This window comes from Macrotis lagotis, chromosome 6 (genome assembly GCF_037893015.1).
Source record: "Macrotis lagotis isolate mMagLag1 chromosome 6, bilby.v1.9.chrom.fasta, whole genome shotgun sequence".
Lineage (NCBI taxonomy): Eukaryota > Metazoa > Chordata > Mammalia > Peramelemorphia > Peramelidae > Macrotis > Macrotis lagotis.
Window position 1 is genome coordinate 89315038 of NC_133663.1, and position 24239 is coordinate 89339276.

A 24239-nucleotide genomic window follows, 5' to 3' on the forward strand; every position below is an offset into this window, starting at 1 on the left:
TGTATATTATGGAACACTATTGTTCTATTAAAAACCAAGAGGGATTGAATTTTAGAAAAGCCTGGAAAGACATGTATGAACTGATATTGAGCAAGATGAGCAGAACCAGAAGAACATCATACACCCTAACAGCAACATGGGGGTGATGATCAATCTTAATGGATGTGGTCATTCCATCAATGCAATAATCAGGGACAATTTTAGAGTACCTGTGATGGAGAATACTGTCTGTATCCAGAAAAAAGAACTGTGGTGTTTAAACAAAGACTAAAGTCTATTACCTTTAATTTAAATTTTTAAATCTTATGTACTACATGATTTGGTATCTCTAATATTTTGTTTTCTCCTAAGGATATGATTTCTCTCTCAACACATTCAATTTTGATAAATGTATAGCATGAAAACAATGTAAAGATTATCAGACTGCCTTCTGTGGGGGGATGGGGAGGGAAGGGAGGGTGGGGGAAAAATTGTAAAACTCAAAACCTTTCAAAAAAATGATAGGTAGAAACTACTATTGTATATAATTGGAAAAAAATACTAATTTAAAAAAGTGGCAGTCATCAAAACTGTCTGATACTAGGAAATAGAGAAGTTCAATTGGAGACATAAATCTATCTTACTCTGGAGGAGGAGAACAGGAGAGGAAAGGGATGATAGAAGAGGGACAGGGAAAGGGGAGGAAGCGTGTAGGTGATAGAAGAGAGGGAAGATCTTGGGAAAGGATAGTTGTAAACAATACACTTTTTAGGAAGGAGAGGGTATAAGGAAAGAGATTGGAATAAATGGGGGTGGGGACAGAATAGAGGGAAATATTACTAGAAAAATATAATTAGCAAACTATAGGTAGAAATGTAGCAAAAAATATAGAATCAATTTCTCTGATGGTCTTATGATAAAGAATGCTATCCATTCCAGAGACAGAGTAGATGGAATCTGAACACAGACTAAAGCCCACTTTTTTTCTCACTTTCTCATTTTTCTTGAGGTTTCTCTTTCTATGTGTGTGTATGTGGGGGGATTATGTTTACTTTTACATGATTATTGCAGTAATGTGTTTCATGGCTATACATTTTTATTTTTTTTAATTTTCATCCATTTGTATATGCATATTTCCAAGTTATAAAATTTCCCTCCACCTTTCCTTCCCACCCTCCATCCCTCAGTAGGAAATAGTCAGGTTAAAATTTTACAGATATATTTTGTTACACATATTTACAAATGAATAATTTTTGGCATGAGGAATTAGGATTAAAGGAAAGAAATACATAAGAGACACTTTTATAAAGTATTCATCAGATTCGGTAGGGGTGTTTTTTTTTCTGTGTGTTTTCTACTGTTTTGTTTTTCTTCCTCTAGTTGGGGATAATATAGTCCATAACCAGTCTAATACAGTTGTCCAAGCTCTCTAGTCTGTCGAGAGGAGTTGCATCCATCAAGGTTGTTGATCTCATAATGTTGATGAGTACATTGTTCTCTTGACTCTATTCCCTTCACTCAGCTTCAGATCCCATCATCATTCCATGCTTCTCTAGAGTCCAACCATTTATGGTTTCTTATAGAATAATAATATTCCATAGTATTCATGCAGCATAACTTGCTTAGCCATTCCCCAATTGATGGGCATTCCCTCAATTTCCAATTCTTTGCCACTACAATAAGAGTTGCTATGAGTATTTTGGAACATGTAGGACTTTTCCCATTTTTTACAATTTCTTCTAGATATATTCCTAGAATTGGAATTGCTGGGTCAAAGGGTATGAACAGTTTTATTGCTCTTTGGGCATAGTTCCACATTGCTCTCCAGAAAGGTTGGATCTGTTCACAACTCCACCAGCAATGTATCAATGTCCCAATCCTCCCACAACCTCTCCAATATTGATCATCTTCCCTTTTTCTCATCTGGTATGAGATGATATCTCATGGATGTTTTAATTTGCATTCCTCCAATCAATAGTTATTTGGAGCATTTTTTCATGATTATACATATATAGCTTTAATTTCTTCATTTGAACAGTGTCTTTGACCATTTATCAATTGGGGAATGACTTGCGATCGTATAAATTTGATGCAATTCTCTATATATTTTAGAAATGAGACCTTTATCAGAACTCCTGGTTGTGAAGATTGTTTCCCAGCTTTCTACTTTTTTTTTCTAATTTTGGTAGCATTGATTTTATTAGCACAAAACCTTTTTAATTTAATATAGGCAAAATCATTCATTTAGCAGTTTATAATGTGCTCTAATTCTTATTTGGTCATAAATTTATCCCTTTTCCATAGATTAGATAGAGTTATTTTTTGGTCTATTTATCTATGGTATCACCCTTTATGTCCAAATCTTGTACCCATTACCTTATTTTGGGGTGTGAGATATGGATCTATGCCTAGTTTTTGCCATACTATTTTCCAGTTTTCCCAGAGATTTTTGTGAAATATGAGTTCTTATCCCAGAAGATGATGTCTTTGGTTTTATCATATAGTAGATTGCTATAGGCATTTACTGCAGTTTATTTTGAACCTATCCCAGTCCACTGATCCATTACTTTATTTCTTAACCAGTACCAGGCAGTTTTGATGACTGCTGAGATTTGGTAGAGCTAGGCAACCTTCATTTACATTTTTTCATCAATTCCCTCAATTCCCTTGCTATTCTTAACCTTTTGTTGCTCTAGATCAATTTTGTTACTATTTTTTCTAGTTTGGTAAAGTAGCTATATGGTAATTTGATTGTTATGGCACTGAATAAATAATTTGGGTAGAATTGTCATTTTTATTATTTTAACCTGACCTAACCATGAGCATTTGACATTTTCCCAATTATTTAGATCTGACTTTATTTGGGCGAGGAGAGCTTTATAATTGTGTTCATATAGTTGGTCTGGGATTATCTTGGGAGGTAGATTCCCAAGTATTTAATGCTATCTACAGTTATTTTAAATGGAATTTCTCTTTCTAGATCTTGTTCTTGGGCTTTGTTGTTCATATATAGAAATGCTGATGATTTATGTGGGTTTATTTTATCTCCTGCTACTTTTTTAATTTGTTAATTGTTCCAAGGAATTTTTTAGATGATTTTCTTGGGTTCTCTAGGTATACCATCATATCATCTGCAAAGAGGGAAAGTTTTGCTTCCTCATTGCCAATTGTGATTCCTTCAATTTCTTTTTCTTCTCTTATTGAGGAAGCTAACATTTCTAATACAATATTGAATAGTAGTGGTGATAATAGGCATCCTTGTTTCACTCCTGAATTTAATGGAAATGCTCTGAGTTTATTCCCATTAAATATAACATTTGTTGATGGTTTTAGATAGCTACCTCTTATTATTTTAAGGAAAACTCCATTTATCTCTAAACTTTCCAGTGTTTTTAAGAGGAATAATGTATTTTATCAAAGGCTCTTTCAGCATCTATTGAGATAATCATATGATTTCTGTTGGTTTTACTGTTGATGTTTAATTATGTTGAGTGTTTCCTAATGTTGAACCATCCCTGCCTGCCTGGTGTAAATCCAACCTGATCATGGTATATTATCCTGGCAATAACTTGGTGTAGTTTCATTGCTAAAATTTTATTTAAGATTTTTGCATCAATATTCATTAGGGAATTGGTCTATAATTTTCTTTACTTTGGTTCTTTCTGGTTTAGGTATCAGCACCATGTTGGCGTCATAAAAAGAGTTTGGCAGTACTCCTTACTTTTCTGTTTTTTAAAATAGTTTATGTAGTTTATGTTCCTTAAATTTTTGGTGGAATTCACTTGTAAATTCATCTGGACCTGGAGACTTTTTCTTATGGAGTTTATTGATAGTTTCTTCAAATTCTTTTTCTGAAATGGGGTTATTTAAGTAATTTATTTCCTCTTCTGTTAATCTGGGCAGTTTGTATTTTTGTAAATATTCATCCATTTCACTCAAGTTGTCCAATTTATTGGCATATAATTCTGCAAAGTAGCTCTGAATTTTCTCTTTAATTTCCTCCTCATTGGTGGTTAGTTCACCCTTTTCATTTTTGATACTGTTAATTTAGTTGTCTTCTTTCTTTTTTAAAATCAGATTGATCAGAGGTTTGTCTATTTTATTGGTTTTATCATAAAACCAACTCTTAATTTTATTTGAGATCAATGGTTTTCTTGCTTTCTATTTTATTAATCTCTCCCTTGATTTTCAGAATTTCTAATTTGATATTTAATTGGGGTTGTTTAATTTGTTCTTTTTTCTAGCTTTTTAGTTGCATATCCAATTCATTGATCTCCTCTTTCTCTATTTTATAGATATAGGCATTTAGAGATATAAAGTTTCCCCTCAAAACTGCCTTGACTGCATCCCATAAATTTTGGGATGATGCCACATTATTATCATTTTCTTGTATATAATTATTAATTATTTCTATTATTTGCTGTTTGATCCACCTATTATTTAAGATAAAGTTATTTAATTTCTAATTAGTTTTTGGTTTCTCTTTCCATGATCCTTTATTACATGTAATTTTTATTGCATCATGGTATGAGAAGTGTGTCTTCCATTCTTATCAAAGGTCTATCATATCTAAGTTTTCTAAGATTTCATTAACCTTCTTAACTTCTTGTTTATTTTGTTGTTAGATTTATCTAGTTCTAAGAGAGGGAGATTGAGGTTTCCTATTATTAAAGTTCTGCTGTCTATTTCTCCTTGTAATTCACTCTGCTTTTCTTCTAGGAATCTAGATGCTATACCACTATGTGCATACATGTTTAGTAATGATATAGTCTCCTTACCAATGTTGCCTTTTAAGAAGATGGCATTTCCTTCTCTACCCCTTTTAATGAAATTGATTTTTGCTTTTACTTTGTCTGAGATTAGGACGGCTATTCCAGATTTTTTTTACTTCTGCTGAAGCATAATATATTTTGCTACAACCTTTTATTTACCTTTACCCTGTGTGTATCTCTCTGCTTCAAATGTGTTTCTTGTAAACAACATATTATAGGATTCTTTTTTTTTAATCCATTCTGCTATTCATTTCTATTTTATGGGACAGTTCATTCCATCCTCATTTACAGTTAATATTATTAATTCTGTATTTCCCTTCTTGCTGTCTTTCTCCACTTATACTTAACTCTTTCCTTTTCTCTTATTCCTCCTCACCAAAATTTCACTACCTTTCCCCTTTGACTTTTCTTTTAGGAATTTAACTTTCAGTTAAATTTTCTCTTATAATATAATATATTATATTATAGCAATAATATAATATATAATAAATAATCTCTTATAAGATTTTCTCTTACACTTTCCTTTCAATTTTATCAATCCCTTTTTCCCTTATCTTTCCTGTTCTCTGTCTCCCCTTCCCTGAAGCCCCTAGGCTAAATAATCTATTGAATAGAATTTACTCAGCATTCATATTCTCCCTTCTTTCCCTCTAAAATTATAAATCTTTGTGCCTCTTCCCTTGGTGCTATATTATTAATCAGGTATTATCAAGCACAGTTTGATTATTTGATTGCCTGATAAGCTCCTATTAATTAGTAGCATTTACTCAAATTGTATCAAATTGTAATTATAATAACTTTTATCTTTCCCCTTTTCAAGTCTTTTTCAAGTACGTAAAACCCTCTTCATAAGCCAAAGTATCATCCAAAGCTGTATCATTTCTTGGACTATTTGTGCCCCTCCCCCAATGCCTATTTTCTTTCACATTTTACCTCCCAACCCACCCAGGGTACTTAACCCCTTGTTAAGTGAAGCACCAGATACTGATCTAATTAACTGTAAGAATCTTGAAGATCTCTAAGTACTGGGGAGGCTCTGGAGGTCTTACTGAGAACATTACAAAGGACTGTAAGTAACAGAGACATTGTTTTAGATCCTTACAGCAGATGATGCCCTCAGAATCATAGTATAATGAGACACTTAAGTTGAAGTTAGCACTCCTGCTTTTTTTTTTTCAGGGTTTTTTGGTCTCAATCATAGTGATGTGATCTTGGACCTCTTCAACCAAGAGACAAGACCCAATTTTTACCCCTATTTCATTCTCTTCAATTATATTCAATTATATTCTACCTTCCAATTTTCCTTAGAGAAGTAAAGTTCTAACGAATTATAATTGTTATATCTTCCCTTTTAGGGACCAACATTTCTTTAAAACAATTTTGTTTTTTCAGTCCCCTTTTTCATTTACCTTTTTTTTTAAAAAATGTAACTCTTCAGTTGTGTATTTGACAACTGAATTCTCTGTTCAGTTCTGGTCTTTGTGTCAGGAAGTTATGGAAGTCCTGTATTTCATGGAACATCCATCTTTTCCCCACAGTATATGCTAAATTTTACAGGGTAGTACATTCTGGATTGTAATCCCAAGTCCTTAGCTCTCCAAAATATTTTATTCCAGTTCTTCCAATCCTTCACTGTTGAGGTTGATAGGCCCTGTGTTAGTCTGATTGTGTTCCCTTTGTATTTGAATTATTTTCTTTTTACTGTTTTAAATATCCTCTATTTTATTTAAGGGTTCTAGAACTTGGCTATTACAGCCCTTGGAGTTTTTATCCTGGGGTCTCTTTCTGGAAGGGTTCTATGGATTCTTTCAATTGTTATATTGTCACCTTGCTCTCATAGATTGAGACAGTTTTCCCTTATAATTTCCTGCAGGATGTTTTCCAGGTTCTTCTTTTGGTCCAGCTTTCTAGTAGTCCAATGATTTGCAGATTGTCTTTCCTAGATTCTGTTCTTTCAATTGTTATATTGCTATCTTGTTCTAGTAGATTAGGGCAGTTTTCCATTATAATTTCCTACATGATATTTTCCAGGTTCTTCTGTTGGTCCAGGCTTTCTAGTAGACCAATGATTCAGATTGCCTCTCATGGATCTGTTTTCCCCAGAAGGTACTTTACATTTTCTTCAGTTTTTTCAGCCTTTTTATTTTGTTTGATGGAATCTCATAGTTTTGTAGATTCATTGGTTTCTAACTGTTCAATTCTAATTTTTAGGATTTATTTTCTTCAATTATCTTCTGTATTTCCTTTTCCAGTTGGTTATTTTTACTTTTAATGTAGTTGATTTCTTTGGTCAACATATCACAATTTTCCTGCATGACTTTATTTCTTTTTACCATTTTTCTTCTTCCTCTCTTCTTTGGTTTTTAAATTTTTTTTTAAGCTCTTTGATGAGCTTTTGTATTTGAGTCCAATTTATAGACTGTTTTCATACTTCTCCTGTGAGTAATTTTTTGCTGACATGGCATTGCTGTCATCTTTATCTGTAAATTAGTTTTCTATAGTGAGCACTCTTTTAGCTTTTTTTGTTCATTTTTGTTGTTGTAGTTCTGTTCCTGGGGTATATGGAGTATAGATCCAAGCTTTTATTTTGCTGGGGCTGGTATCTGATCCCTGGCTTGTCATTGACAAAGATGTTGTTTATGTAGTCCAGGCCTTGCGTTTGCAGAGGTTTGTTTCCTCAGTCCAGGTTCTTTGTTTCCTCCTTTAAGTCCAGGTTCCAACTTAACAGAGGATTGTTCCCAATCCAGGCCTGTCTTTTACTTCAGTGCTCTCAGGGTTCAGACTTTGTTTGGGGTTGGGATACTCCCTGCTGGCTTGCTATCTAGTTGCCAGGACCTCTGTTATTATTAAGCCTCAGAACCTGGATTGTACTGTGGCTAAAAGCCTCCTGCTGACTTTCCCTGCTTTCCTGCCTCCTGGAATTTACTTGCCATCCCCCACCCCCCAAAAGACAGATCTTCACATAAGATCCTCCACGATTTCTTTCCAGAAAGGTTGGATGAGTTCACAGCTCCACCAACAATGTAATAGTGTCCCAGATTTCCCATAACCCTTCCAACAATGATGTTTCTAATACAGTTGAAAACTTCTGTGAATCTTCTCTTTTTCTTAATGGGATCTGTAGCGAGCATGTCAAGAGTAGAGGCTTCATTTATCTTTGGTAGGGAAAGGCTCCAGGAGCAGATTAACTTCACATCACCATCTTGGTGCCACCCCAGCAGTCCTCATGGCTATACATTTGTAACTGACACCAAGTAACTTGCTTTCTCAGTTGGGGAGAGTGAGGTGGGAGGAAAGAAGAAAATCTGGAACTCAAAGCTTTGGAAATAAATGTCTTTTGCATGTAGCTGGGGTAAAAAATTTTTTTTTAAAAGAGAAGTGGATCAGTGGATCAGGATAGGTACAAAAGGAACAGTAGTGTAGTAAGTGACTTTAGTATTCTACTTTTGATAAACCCAAAGTCTCCAGCTTCTGGGATCATTATTTTACAAAAACTGCTGGAAAACTGAAAGCCAGTATGGCAGAACTAGGCATAGACCATCAAACATTTCACAACCAAGATACAGTTGAAATGGGTACAGAATTTAGATGTAAAGGGTGATACTATAAGCCAATTAAGAGAACAAATAGTTCATCTGTTAGATCTATGAGAGAAGAGTTAATGACCAAAGAAGAGATAGTGCACATTTTAAATTGCAAAATGGTTTTGACTACATTCAATTGAAAACTTTTGCATAAATAAAACAATGCATCCAAGATAAGGAATGCAGAAAACTGGGAAACAATTTTCAGAAAATATTTCTAAATTAAATATTTCTGATATATTTCTAAATATGTGGCACAGTGGATTGAACACCAGCCCTGGAGTCAGGAGCACCTGAGTTCAAATCTGGCCTCAGACATGTAGTAATTACCTAGCTGTATGGCCTTGGGCAAACCACTTAATCCCATTTGCCTTGCAAAAATCTAAAATATATATGTATAGAATAAATATATAGAAAACTGAGTCAAATTTATAAGAGTATAAGTCATTCTCTGATAAATGATCAAAAATATGAATGAGCAGTTTTTAGATGAAATTAAGATATATATATATATATATATAGTCATATGAAAAATGCTATTTTTTTAATTAAATATTTTATTTATTTTGAGTTTTACAATTTTTCTCCCAAGCTTACTTCCCTTCCCCCACCCCAACCCCCACAGAAAGCAATCTGTCAGTCTTTACATTGTTTCCATGTTGTACATTGATCCAAATTGAGTGTGATGAGAGAGAAATCATATCCTTAAGGAAGAAACATAAAGTATAAGAGATCACAAGATCAGACAATAAGATATCAGGGAATTTTTGTAAATTATAGAGAATAGTACTTGAATTTTGTTCAAACTCCATGGTTCTGTATCTAGATACAGATGGTATTCTCCATTGCAGACAGCCCCAAATTGTCCCTGATTGTTGCACTAATGGAATGAGGGAGTCCATCAAGGTTGAACATCACCCCCATGTTGCTGTTAGGGTGTACAGTGTTTTTCTGGTTCTGCTCATCTCACTCAGCATCAGTTCATGAAAATCTCTCTAGGCTTCCCTGAATTCCCATCCCTCCTGGTTTCTAATAAAACAATAGTGTTCCATGACATACATATACCAAAGTTTGTTAAGCCATTCCTCAATTGAAGGACATTTACTGGATTTCCAATTCTTTGCCACCACAAACAGGGCTGCTATGAATATTTTTGTACAAGTAATGTTTTTACCCTTTTTCATCATCTCTTCAGGGTACAGACCCAGTAGTGGTATTGCTGGATCAAAGGGTATGCACAGTTTTGTTGCCCTTTGGGTGTAGTTCCAAATTTCTTTCCAGAAAGGTTGGATGAGTTCACAGCTCCACCAACAATGTAATAGTGTCCCAGATTTCCCACAACCCTTCCAACAATGATCATTATCTTTTCGGATCATATGGGCCAGTCTGAGAGGTGTGAGGTGGTACCTCAGAGAAGCTTTAATTTGCAAAAAATGCTCACTATTGATCAGAGAAATGCAAATTAAAATAATTCTGAGGTATCATCTCATACCTATCACATTAATCATTTTCCTTTTTTGTCATTTAATACTGGATGTTGAGGAATAAAACTCTACCCTTTGATCCAGCAATACCACTGGATCTTTATCTCAAAGAGATCATTAAAAAATATCAGCTCTTTTTGTAGTGGCAAAGAATTGGACATTGAGAGGATGTCCATCAATTGGGGAATGGCTGAATGTTATAATATATAATTGTGATGGGAGTACTATTCTATAAGAAATCATGAGCAGTGAACTTTAGAAAAGCAGTAAAAGACTTGCATTAACTGAGGCTGAATGAAGTGAGCAGAACCAGGAGAATATTATGCACACCATCAGCAACACTGTGAGATGATCAACTCTGATTGACTTGACTCCTCTCAATAGTTCAGCGATCAAAGACAATTCCAAAAGATTTATGGTGGAAAATACCATCTATATCCAGTGAATTCTGTTCACTTTTGAAAACTTCTTTTGTGTTTTTTCTTTCTTTCTCATGATTTCCCCTGTACCCCCCACCCCCTTTCATTCTGGTTCTTCTTTCACAACATGACTAATATGGAACTATGTTAAATATAATTGTAGATATACAACCTACATCAGATTGTTGTTGGGGGGAAGGAGAGGAAGGGAGGGTGTTAACTCAAAAGCTTACAAAACAATAAATGTTGAAAACTATCTTTGCATGTAATTGGAAAAAATAAAATAACACTGGATTAAAAAAAAACAACATTCAGTGTAACAGATCACAAAAGTGGGTATCCTTCTGAACAAATGATGTAAGCATTCAGGGTTTACTTAGAAGGTATTAACCCTATAGTAGTAATTAGTATACATGAGGTTGACTAATTTGATTTTAGTAGTCTTTCACTAAGGTCTTCTTGTTATCAAAGGAGACTAACTGATCTTTTGAATATATAAAAATAGCCAACATAAACAAAGATATCAGAGTCTAATTGGGAATTATATTTCCTTTGAAAATTAATAGAGAAGCATTATGGTTTCAACAAACTGAATTTTCTAAGTATGGTTCATTTTCTAGAATCTAATCATCTTTGTGTAAACTAACAAATACAAAAAATCTTAATAAAAGTTAATAAATCTTAGAAGTTAAAGACCAGACTCTACACCTACCTCAGTGTCACAGTCAATGAAGTAAGGGAATCAATTAGAGGGTCTTCCCAATATCTCCTGGAGTGACTGGGATTCCTCCAAAAACTAATTCTTTAAATAACTGAGGATGAGAGTGGACAGGAATGTAGAAAAATGAAATTGAAAGGGAGTATCTCCAAGTTGTTATTGTTATCTTCTGATTTCCAAATATACATTATTGGCTTTAAACATGAAATTCTGGGATAAGCTATTTAGAATGAAAATATCCCATTCCCATCCTACTTCTGAAATTGTGATTATATTAATATAAAAAATAAGCATGATTATCAACACAATGTCATTCATCATATATATTCTCGATATTCTTCAAAACACTTTAACATATTACTCTCAATTTAACACAAGTCACCATGGAAAGCAGGCAGGTAGGCATAAGTTTACAGTAGCAAAGCTTGGATTTGAATCCAAGTCTTGTGTTTCCTAGTCCAAGAGCAATGTGGTTTTATATGTTTTTGTGTTTATAGTATATTATTAATGTCTTGGATACAAAAGATTATATTTATTTAAATTAAAGGTTTGTTTTCTCAGAACAAGTAGTTTCTTCTGAATAGGTAAAATTTTTCCAGACTTGTGTGAAACAAATATATTTTCTCTAACTTTTAGATGCAATTATTATTATTATCATTATTATTGTTGTTGTTGTTGTTATTGTTACCTTTTTTCAGGATCTTGCTGCAAACACAGTTCTACCAAGCTATGGAAAGCAGGAGAAAAAGCTTTTGAGGAGGGAGTCTGTAGTCTGTCACTGGTCACTGTACGTGTCAAGCTAGATACCAGCACACTTTCTCCAATTCCAGAGTCAACACCAGAGCGGGAATTTTTTAATCTGGATTCTGCTTGAAGGGATGCATTTTTCTCCAAAGGGCAAGAAGGAGAACCTTTCAATTTTTGTAATAGCATCTAGGAGAAAGAAAATTTTCACTCAGATAAAATGTTCCTTTTAAAAAAATTTTGTTTTTTCCAATTACATTTAAAAACAATTTTTAATATCATTTTTTTCAATTTTGAGTTCCAACATCTCTGTCTCTTCCTCCCCAACCCTGCCTTCCTAGAGATGTCAAGCAATTCTATGTAAATCATAAATGTGCAATCATGCAAAACATATTTCCTTAGTGGTTATGTTGTGAAAGAAAACACAGACCAAAAAAAAGAAAATCATGAAAAAAATGAAGTGAAAAATGCTTTGATCTGTATTTGACAGCATCCATTCTTTTTCTGGAGGTGGATGGCATTTTTTCAAGATGAATCCTTTGGAATCAATCTTGGATCATTCTATTGCTGAGAATAACTTAAGTTATTCACAGATGATCACTGTTCCATAATTCACATTGCATCAATTTTTTTTGGAGTGGTTGCAGTGAAAGAAAGTGTGTGAAGTTGGGGTGTGTTTTGTGATCAAAACTAATCTAAGTCAACAAGCTTACCTACCAACAAGCTAATGCTACCAAAAGGAGTGAATGATAGGCTCATGACAATGAGATTGCCACCTGCAGGGAAACACCATTATCAGTGTCTATGCTCCCACCATGACGAATCTTGATGAAGTCAAAGAAAAATTTTATGAAGACTTGGAAACCCTTATCATCAATGTATCAAAAGAACACCAGTTTATAATTCTGGGTGACTTTAATGCCAGAGGAGACTCAGATTACCAAACATAGCAAGGAGTACTTGGAAATATCAACATCAATAGTCACCTACTACTGAAAACTTGTGCATCTTATGACCCTTCTCATCATAAGCATTGTCTTCCATTTACCTAAACTCAACAAAATTTTCTGGATGCACCCTTGCAGCAAACACTGGCATCTAATAGACTATGTGATTGTAAAGAGAAGAGACAGACAGGATGTGAGAGTGACAAACACAATGTTTTTGTAGGGTGCTGGACTGATCACAAACTCATCCTCTCCAAGCTAAATTTTCACAACCTAAGCACTGGCCACAAGGCAAAATGACTCTCAGAAGAATTAAAGATTAGAGTGGGAAACAGTTTGTTGCTAACTTGGAGGAAAAGTTGAGCCAACACACAGATGGTAAAAGTGGAGCAGAAGAGTGGGCAGGTTTCAAAGATTTGATGTGCAGAATTGCATCTGTTCATCTGGATCAGAACACTCACAAACATCAAAATGATTTTGATGAAAATGATGGGGAAAATACAGAAGCTACTAAATGAAAAAAATGAGAACTCTATAGTGTTTATCTGAAGGATAGTTCATCCACTTCTAAGAAGGCAGCATTTAATTCCATCAAAAGTAAAGTAGAAGTGAAGCTTAGAGAGACAGGACTCTTGGCTCAGAAAGAAGAGAGAGATAAAAATACAATTTTATGTGGTTAGTAACAATCTAAAGTGGCTTAATGATGACCTGAAGGCTATTTATGGGCCAAAGACTTATGGTACATCTCAACTCCCCAGTGCTGATGGAGTGATACTGATTGATGATAGGGACATGATCTCAGAACACTTCCATAGTGTTCTTAACATACCATCATCAACCAATGAAGAAGTCACTGACCCTTTACCTCAAGTTGAAGTCAATCCATCTCAAGTTGAATTCCAACTGAAGAAGAGGTTTTGAATGCCATTAGGCTCCTTTCATGTGACAGAGCCCCTGGTACTGATTCTATTCCAGCTGAGACCTACAAGGTAGGGAGTTCATTGCTCATCCAAAAGCTGACTGAAATTTTCCAGGTAATATGGCATGCGAAGGTTATCCCCCAGGAATTCAAGGATGCCTCCATTGTCCATCTCTATAAAGGTAAAGGGAATAGAAAGTCCAGTGACAATCACAGGGGTGTTTCTCATTTAGTCATTGCTGGTAAGATTCTTGTCAGAGTCGTCCTCAATAAGCTGATCCTTCACCTAGAAGATGGTCACTTCCCTGAGAACCAGTGCAGCTTTAGAAGGGAACAGTTGACACAGTGTTTGCTACACAACAACTCCAGAAGGAATGCCAGGGGCAGAACAGAAAGAAGTCTGTATACAACTATATTAAAGGCCTTGGTCAGATCTACAAACATCAGTCAAGAAGGCTTATAGAAAATTATGTCAAACTTTAGTTGCCCAGAGAAGTTCATCAGTTCATCAATTTCATGACAGCATATTTGCTCAGGTTGTAAATGATGCTCTTGTGATTTCCCAGGCACCAATGGAGTGAAACAAGGTTGTGTCCTTGGTCCCATGCTTTTTACAATGATGTTTTCAACCATATTATCCAACACCTTCACTTAGGATGAACATGGCATCATGGTCAGTTACCACACTGATAGTAAAATCTTCAACTTGAAAAGGCTACAAGCCAAGACCAAAGTGGAGGGAGTGTTGGTGCATGAGCTTCTGTTTGCAGATGACTATGCATTCACTGCAGCCTTTGAAGCTGAGATGCAAAAAAGTATGGATAGATGCTCTATTGCTTGTGCTAATTTTGGTCTAACAATTAAATATCAAGAATTTCACAGGAGCTCCATCAGCCAGCACTACACCATCCATATGTAGAACCATTATTTACCACAAATGGAGAAGTTTTGAACGCTGTAGATAAATTCACTTACCTTGGCAGTACACTTTCCAGGGAGACACACACATTGATAATGAGGTTGACACTGGCATTATATTTGCGAGGCTCTGAAAGCAAGTGTGGGAAAGAAGAGGTATTACCTCTTCTACCAAATTGAAGGTCGACAGAGCCATTGTGCTGACCTCATGGCTGTATGCCTGTGAAACCATGTCGGTCTACCAATGCCATGCTAGGAAACTGATTCACTTCCATTTAAATTGTCTTAGGAAGATTCTGAAAATCACCTGGCAGGAGAAGATACTAAGACACTGAGGTCCTTTCTCAGGTAAACTGCCTAGCATTCTCATGTTATTAGAGAGTGCAACTATAATGGGCTGGACATATGGTTAGAATGCCAAATGTATGCTTCCCCAAAATATGATTTTTATAGAGAATTCACACAGGGCAAATACTCAGGGAGTCAAAAGAAGTGATACAGAGACACCCTAAAGGTCTCTCTTAATAACTTTAGAATTGAATGTGCAACAAGGTGGTAGCACAGAACCACCCAATATGGTATGCCCTCATCAGAGAGGAATCTATGAACAAGGCAGAATTGAAGCAGTTCAAAGGAAACATGAGATATGTAAGCTTTGTGTAAATTCCCCAGGTGTTCACATGGACTATTTGTGTCCAACCTGTGGTAGAGCATTCCAAGCTAAGACTGGTTTAATCAGCCACAGTCAGACACACTGTAATTTGTCTCTAACATAGTTATGTTATTTTGGTCTTCTTTGATAATGAACAAGAACCAAGAACCAAATTAATTTAGGTAGAACTGTCATTTTTATTATACAGGCTCAGCCTATGCAATGAATATTTTTCCAATTCTTCAAATCTGACTTAGTGTAAAAAGTGTTTTGTAATTGTGTTCAAGTACTTCCAGGGTTTTTCTTGAAGTTAGGTAGACTACCAAGAACTGTATATTGTTGACAGTTATTTTAAATGGAATATCTCAGGGTGGCTAGGTGGCACAGAGGATAAAGGACTGGCCCTGGAGTCAGGAGTACCTGGGTTCAAATCCAGTCTCAGACACTTAATAATTACCTAGCTGTGTAGTCTTGGGCAAGCCACTTAACCCCATTTGCCTTGCAAAAAAATAATAATAATAAAATAAATACATGGAATCTCTCATTGCTGAATTTTGTTGGTAATATGGAGAAAAATGCTGATGATTTACATGCGTTTATTTTATAATCTTCAATTTGCTAACATTGCTATTATTTTATCTGGTTTTATAAATGATTCTCTAAGCATTCCAACATATCATCAGCATAGTGATAGTTTGTTTCCTCACCACCTATTCAAATTCGTTCAGTTTCTTTTTGGAAAACCATTTCTAGTATAATATTGAATAATAGCAGTGATCGTGGGTTCACCCCGATCTTACTGGGAAGGCTTCTAGCTTATCTGCATTACAAATAGGTGATACTTATTATTTTAAGAAAAGTTTCACTTATTCCTATACTTTCTAGTGTTTTAAATAGGAATGACTTTGTACTTTGTCAAAAGCTTATGGTGAATTATATTAATAGTTTCTCAAATATTGAACTAGCCTGGCATTCCTGGTATAAGTCCCACCTGGTCATAGTGTATGATCATTGTGATACACTACTGTAATCTCCTTGCTAGTATTTTATTAAGATTTTTTGCAATATTTATTAGGAAAATTGCTCTATAGTTTTCTTCCTCTGTTTTTGCTCTTCCTGGTTTAAGTATAAATATCATTTTAAAAGAAATTTGGAAGAACTTCTTCCTTGTCTATTTTTCCAAATAATATTGGAATTAATTGTTCACTTATGAATCCATCTGGTCCTGGGGATTTTTTTCCTTAGGAAACTTGTTAATTGGTTTATTTTTCTAAAATAGTGTTATTTAAGTATTCTATATTCTCTTCTGTTAATCTGGGCAATTTATATTTTTGTAAATATTTATCTATTTCACTTAAAAGTGTTAGATTTATTGTCAAATAGTTGGGCAAAATAGCTCCTAATGATTGTTTTAATTTAGCAAATTTACTCATTTCATTGGTTTTCTTCTTTCTTTTTAACCAAATTCAATGGCTTGTCTATTTTATTATTTTTCATCATAAAAACCAGCTCCTAGTGTTATTTAAGAAGTCACTGTTTTCTTACTTTCAAATCCAATTTGATTTCAATTTCTCCTTTGATTTTCAGGATTCTCTTTTGATGTTGAATTGAGCATTTTAAAAATTTGTTCTTTTTTTAGTATTTTTAGCTAAATGGCCAATTCATTGATCTGCTCTTTCTCTATTTTACTGATGTAAGCATTTAGACATATACGTTTTCCCCTAAGTAATTGCTGTGTCTATATCCCATAAATTATAGAATATTGTCTCGTTGCTATTCTCTTTTTTAAAAAATTTTATTTATTTAAGGCAACAGGGTTAAGTGACTTGCCCAAGATCACTAGCCCAACAGCAAGGCAATTAGGTATCTGAGGCCGGATTTGAACTCTCAAGTCTTCCTGACTCCAGCCTGTGCTTTATCCACTGTACCACCTAGCTGCCCCTGTTATTCCCTTTAATGAAATTACTATTTCAATGACAATGATTTGTTCTTTTACTCATTCATTCCTTAGGATTCCAATTAATTTTTAATCTACATTTTTAAAGCCCTCTACTGAGGATCTGGAAAGGAAGCATTTAATATTTCTGCTTTTCTGCATTGGATAGTAAGGTTTTTGGATCCTAATACATGATCAATCTTTGTGTAGATGCTATGTACAACAAGAAAAAATATATACATTCTTCTATTTCCATTCAATTTTCTCCAAAGGTCTACTCTATCTAACTTTTCCAAAATTCTGTTCATTTCCTTAACTTCTTTCTAGTTTGTTGTTTGTAAAATTTACCTGTTTCTGAAAGGGCAGAGTTGAGATCTCCCACTATTATGGTTTTACTGTCTCTTTTCTCTTAAAACTCATTTAACTTTTCTTTTAAGAACCTGGATGCTTTATTATTTGATATATATTAATTTAGTACTGGTATCTTTTAGTCAAATGTGGTTTCTCTTTTATCTCTTTTAATTAGATCTATTTTTGCTTTCATTTGTCTGAGACCATAATTGCTATCCTTACTTTTTTTTAATTTCAGTTGACACATAATAATATTCTTCTCTAAAACTTTACCTTTACTGTGTATGTCTCTGATTCAAGTGAGTTGTTTGGTTTTTTTAAACCTATTGTAGGATTCTGGTTTTTAATCCATTCTTTTATCTGTTTCCATTTTATGGGTGAGTTCTTTCCATTCAGAGCTATGATTATTAACTAGTTTATTTCTTTCCATTCTTCTTTTTTCCTAATTTATTTTTCTCTCTCTCTCTTCTTTTACCCCATCCCATCTCAAAATTGTGCTTCTGACCAGTCTCCCCCAACCTATCTTCCACTGGAATAGGCCTCCCTTCCATCTTCCTTCCCAGTGGGGTGAGATAGATTTCTATACCCAACTGAGTGTATATTTCCTCTTTAAACCAATTCTGATGAGAGTAAACTTCAAGTGTTGCCTGACATCCCATTATCTTCCCTTCCATTGCAAAAGATTTTTTCATGCCTCTTTTTGTGTGCGATAAGTTATCCCACTGTACTTCTTCCTTCCCACTTCTCCCAATACATATGTTCCTTTTTTCTCACCCTTTAATTAAAAAAGAAATTTTTATATCATCCCATCATAGACAACTTATAATCAGGCCCTTTCTCTATGTCTAGTTCTTCTAACTGCCCTAATTAAGAAAATTTTCTTAGATGTTAAAAGTATCATCTCCCATGTAGAATATAAGTAGTTTAACCTTATTAATTCCTTGTTATTTCTTGTTCCTGTTTACCTTTTTTATGCTTCTTGTGAATCTTGTGTTTAAATGTTAAATTTTTCTATTCAGCTCTGGTCTTTTCATCAGTCATACTTGATATTTTATTAAATAACCACGTTTTTTTCTTCTGAAAGATTATACTCAATTTTACTGCATAGATGGTTCTTGGCTTCATTCACTTATATTGGTACTATGGCTCCAGAATTCATTTTAAGGCCTTATTTTCCATGTTGTTTGAAGGGGAATTTGGGAGAGTTCATCCAGTTTCCTGCCTTTAATCCACCATCTTGTATCTATTCCTCCTAAAAATGTTCCTTCTTTAATTCTAGCTCCTTTGCCTTCTGAAATATCATATTCAAAGTCCTCCTATCCCCTGATGTAGAAGCTATTAAATCTTGTGCTGTCCTGAATGGAACTCCACACTATTGGAATTATTTTTTCTGGTTGTTTGCAATATTTTCTTCTTGACCTGGGAGCTACAGAATTTGGCTAAAATAATTCCTGGAAATTTTCATTTTGGGAGATTCTTTCAACTTCTATTTTATCCTCTGGTTCAAGGATACCAGGGTGGTTTTTCCTTAATAATTTCCTGTTCTATGTCTATACTCTTCTTTTGATCATGGTTTCAAGTAGGTCAATAATTCTTAATTATATCTCTCCTTAATCTAGCTGTTGTTTTTCCAATGAGATAGTTCATATTTTATTCCATTTTTTCCATTCTTTTGACTTCTTGATGTTTCATAGAGTCATTAACTTCTACTTGGCTAATTCTAATTTTTAAAGAACTTTCTTCAGTGAGCTTTTCCATTTGGCCAATTCTATTTTTAAGAAGTTCTTTTCTTCAATATTCTGTTTTTGGTGCCCTCTTTAACAATTTCTTGACTCTTTCTTACATCACTTTCATTTCTTTTCCCCATTTTCCTCTGTCTCTCATTTTTATAATCCTTTTAGAATTCTTCCAGTGGCTAGGACCAATTCAAATTTTTCTTTGGAACTTTGTACACAGCTGTTTTGACATAATTTTCTTCTTCTGGGCTTGTGTTTTGATCTTCCATGTCTCCTGAGTAACTTTCTATGATTAGATTCTGTTTTTGATGTGTGCTAATTTTCCTAGGCTTTTTCTTGACTTTTAACTTTATTATAAAGTTGGATTCTGCTCCCAAGGTAGAGGGAGTAGTAGCTCAATTTGAGCTTTAGGGTTTTCAGGCTGCTATGTTCAGAGCTGTATGTTCTTGCATGGTGGTATGATTTAAGGATAGGTATGATGAATGTTCTCTTGGCTTGTATTATATAATCTGTGAGTGACCACACACACACTCTTTTCCACTCTGGAATTATGATTAGCATCTCTGCTCCTGTTAGTTCTTCTCTTCACCATGGGACTGTGACTCAGAACTATGCATGAATAACAACAAATTCCTGCACCCATTGTCAACAAAGGATCTCCTGTAATTTCCTTCTGAGCAGTTGTCTAACCCACCTAGTGTCTGTCAGCCAAGAGTTACAGAAGTCAATATTGCCTACTCAAGGTCTGAGGCTGGCTTGTACTACGTAGACAGCCCACTACTGGCTGTCTGGTATATAGAACTGGGACTCATTGCTGTCTTGCCAGCCTTTGCTGGACTCTCAGCCTAGTGAAATATACCTTTCCTGCAGACCTTTGTCTTGGGCTAGAAAATATTTTCATTTATCCTTATATTGGTGCTATGGCTCCAGAATTCATTTTAACACATTATTTTAATGTTGTTTGAAGGGGAATTTGGGAGAGCTCAGCCAGTTTCCTGCCTTTAATCCACCATCTTGTATCTACTCCCCGAAAAATGTTCCTTCTTTAAAAATAAGCACAGTATCATTTCTGTGGAATTACAAAATCAACCTTGGAGTATTTTTTTTAAAACATATAATAGAAGCTATTTAGAATAGAAGGCATTTTATGAAGAGAGAATTGTTCTGAGGAGAGTTTAATAATCTTTACCTGAGTCCGGTGAATATCTTGGAAAGGTATCTGCCCATTGGCTAATTCACATGCTGTAATGCCAACACTATAAATATCTGACTTCACATTATATCCATATAGATCCTGTAGAGCAAAAGTAATATAAATTCAATAACTTAGAAATAACTACATGTATCATTATAACTAAACTATAGAACTATGATACTTTATTATAAGAAAAAAGTTGGAAAAGAGGACAAAAACATAAAAATGAAGTTTTGCTGAATCAGAATATACTAAGTTCAAAGTATAAATTTTTCTTAAAATGTTTTATTTTTTAAAAAATTTGGGGGAATGGCTAGATGGCACAGTGGATAGAGCACTGGCCCTGGAGTCAGGAGTACCTGAGTTCAAATCCAGTCTCAGACACTCACACCTAGCTGTGTGGCCTTGGGCAAGCCACTTAACCCCACTGCCTTGCAAAAAAAAAAATTGGAGACAGGGGACAGTTAGGTAGCACAGTGTAGAACACTGGTCTTGGAGTCAGGAGAATCTGAGTTCAAATCTAGCCTCAAACATTTAAAATTATTTATCTGTGTGACCTTGAGCAAGCCACTTAACTCCATTGCCTTGCAAAAATTAAAAAACAAAAGGCTCAGTCAGAAAATCTGGAGTTCAAACCTGATCTCAGACATTTACTAGCTGTGTGACCCTGGGCAAGTCACCTAAACCTAATTGTCTCAGTTCCTCATTTATAGAAGGAAATGGAAAACTATTTGCAGTGTCATCATCAAGAAAACTCTAAATGGGATTATAAAGAGTTGAATGTGACTAAAAACAACAACTGAACTACAAATTTAAAATATATTATTATGTTAATTATTTTTTAAAATTAAAAATGGCAGCTGATCTAGTTTACAAGGGTATAATTTTCCTCTGTACAAACTAACGTAATTAAAGAAATGTGGATAATAAATATGAAGTAGTTATTTCTGACCTGTCTTAGTAGTTCTGGACTCAGCCATGGATGAACTGACGTACTGAACTGGGGAAAATCATACACAGCTTTAGACTTTTGCCCATGGTTAACCAAACAGTAGAGGCGGGACAGGCCAGACAGACATACAAGGCCATCTCCAGAAATCAAGATGTGACTGGCTTTAATACTCCTAAAACAAAAATATGTCAATAATAAGTATGAATAAATTGCCAAAGGGAATAAGTCAGTTATTGCATTACAGCTTTAACTCAAAAGGCACCTTTTAAGTTTGGAAACTAGATTACATTTTTGTTAATTTATTCATGCTGATTATGTGGACAAATGTTCCAATTAAAGATGATACTGTTAAATGCCTAATTCTCCAGGAAATTATATTAGTCAGTAAAAGTTATTTACATGTGCTTAGAAATTGAAGTCTATAGGGAATTACAGTATGATGCTTAATATACAACATATATATATATATATCAAATTATTTCCAAGTCCTTCCTTTTAGTTTAATATATAAAAACAAAGTCACATATATTAAGGGCATGAAGTTTGAAATTGATAGATATTTTATAAAACAAAAAGATGGAGTAAAATTATTGCTTTTGTTGTTCAGATTATCAGTGAAAATAATCTATGAAAAATATTTTATGCTTAAATAAAATAGTAATTGTGGCAATTCAGTTTCAAAATAAAATACAATTTTTTTCATATAAAACTCATAATTTGCTTTCTAAATCAAAGAAAATTCTCTTATAAAAAAATCTCTGCTTAACAGATAAATCAAACACCATTTATTAAATGCCAGGGCCTGTTTAAGATACTAAGAACAGAGAAACTAAAATGAAACAATTCAAGAAGCTTGTTCTTGTTTATCTTTCATTTTTGAAGAAGTTAAATAACATCACATTGACTTGTACATGAATTGGAATTAAGAGAGGCAGTTGTACAGAAACAACAGCCTCATTCTATTCCTAAGTCATCAAAGTCTAATGGCAAGACAAAAGTCAGGATAACTGTTGATGGTCCAGGCTGCAGTAGATGGCCTTGGCATCTTGGATATCAAACCCAGCTCTAAGTGCTCCACAGTGGCTGCTTCAGTCACCTTTGTAGCAGGGTGAACAATTTGTTCTCATCCATTCATTCCACCAGGGGATCTTTTCACATGCTTGGGGTAGACAACTCCTAACTTACAAACAAGTTTTATACTCCTGTTACCCTCAACCAGATTTAGCCCATAAGCTTAGATAATTTTACTGGGGTATGACCACTGCATGTACTACAACTTCTTGGTGGCATAGGTAACACATATAACCTAATAATCGCAGCAGTGACTCTTGATCCATTGGTTATTTTCTGGGTATCAAATATGTCTCTGTTGTTATTGCTGTTGAACTCAAGGAGCTTGCATTCTATCTGGAGATAATATGCATTTGAATATGTATATACAAAATAAATAGGTAAATATTGAGGGGTGTAGGGTATTCACAACTGAGAGGTCAAGAAAAGTTTCATCATTTGAGCAGTTTAGAAGTACCCAAGGGATTATAATAGGCAGTGGTGATGAGAAGAGCATTTCAGATATGGGAGCTAATCAGTGCAAAGGTCTGTAGATTGGAGATGGAGAGCCATATAAGGGCTAGAAAGAAGACTAATATGGCTAGACCCTAAAGTGAAGTAAGAAAAGTAAAGTGTAAAAAGATTGGGAAGGAAGACTGAAACCAGCTTGTGAAAGGCTTTAAAAACTAATAGAGAAGCTTATATTTGATTCTAGGACCTAAAATTAATCCTAGAGAGTCACTGTAGTTTATTAAGCAGTAGATGTAGGACATGGTCAGACCTGGTGCTCTTTGAGAAAAAAAGAAAAAAGGAAAAGGAAAAGGAGGAGGAAGGGAAGAAGGAGAGGAAGAGGAGAGGGAGAAAAGGAGGGGAAGGAAGAGGAACAGAAACCACAGCAGCAGCAGCAACAGCTTTAGGATAATTACATTGACAGCTATGTGGAAGATGAATTAAAAATGAGAGGCAAGGAGACCAATCAAAAGGTGATTGCAACATTACACACCAGAAGTGATTAAGATCTAAACTATAATTGTGGCTATATAAGTGGAGAGAAGGGATACAAACAATAGCATAGAATCAGAAAGGACACATTTTGGCAAGCACTTAGATATGTGGTGTGAGGGAGAATGATAAACATAATTTAATGAACCAGGATGACTTTAAGGATGATGATAATTTTGAAAGAATTAAGGAAGTTTAAAAGGAAGGTATTTGGGTTGAGTGTAAGTTATTGAGTTCAGAATCATGTGTTTCATCAGAATATTATCTGTGAAATGGACCAGTCTCTCAAATCTGTTGTCAGGGTTAATTTCAGACCAGCAGCTCCCCCTTCTGCTCTTGCTGTCTTTTGATAAAACTCTCCCCACAAAGAATTTTTCAGCTGCTCTGCTTTTAGAAGAGTACTCCAGCAGACAGCAGAACAATTCAAGTCCTCCATATTTTTACAATATAAATCAGATCTTCACTGAAAGTTTTATGATCTGCTTCCAGAACATATCATTTATTTCCTCCTCATAGCAAAGCAGAACACAGGATACATTACAGTTCTTTGTTTTTTTTTCCCCACTGACTTTTTTCAAATGTTTTCCAGCATGTTTTTCCACTGTGGTTTGTAGATTTCCTCAAACTACTATACACCCTAATTTAATAGAATTATATAATATAACATTGATCCAACTCCTTTATTTTACAGAAAAGAAATCAGGTTCAGCAGTTATAAATTCCTTTTTGTCTCTGGAGCCCTGGTATCTAGCAAAGTGACTTTCATATTAGAAGCATTTATTAAAATTCTGTTTAATTGAATTACATGACATCTCTATTTATATAGATATGATTAAACAGAAGCAGAATTTGAATCTAGATCTTCAAAACTGAAGTGCATT

At 34.5% G+C, this 24239-nt stretch overlaps 1 protein-coding gene across 4 annotated transcripts in view; it reads right to left on the reverse strand.

The window, feature by feature from the left end:
* Window positions 1-24239, reverse strand: part of STRADB (STE20 related adaptor beta) — a 61428-nt gene that overhangs the window by 14382 nt on the left and 22807 nt on the right. For 3 of the 4 annotated variants that reach the window (XM_074191648.1, XM_074191646.1, XM_074191647.1), the window contains 3 exons: window positions 21307-21478; window positions 20349-20453; window positions 11645-11889 (listed from right to left, as the gene is read on the reverse strand). In XM_074191648.1, the coding sequence (XP_074047749.1) occupies window positions 11645-11889; window positions 20349-20453; window positions 21307-21478 (522 nt within the window). Of the gene's footprint in view, window positions 1-10950; window positions 11051-11644; window positions 11890-20348; window positions 20454-21306; window positions 21479-24239 lie in introns of all 4 variants that reach the window. The other variant, XR_012469451.1, reaches the window with a different exon arrangement.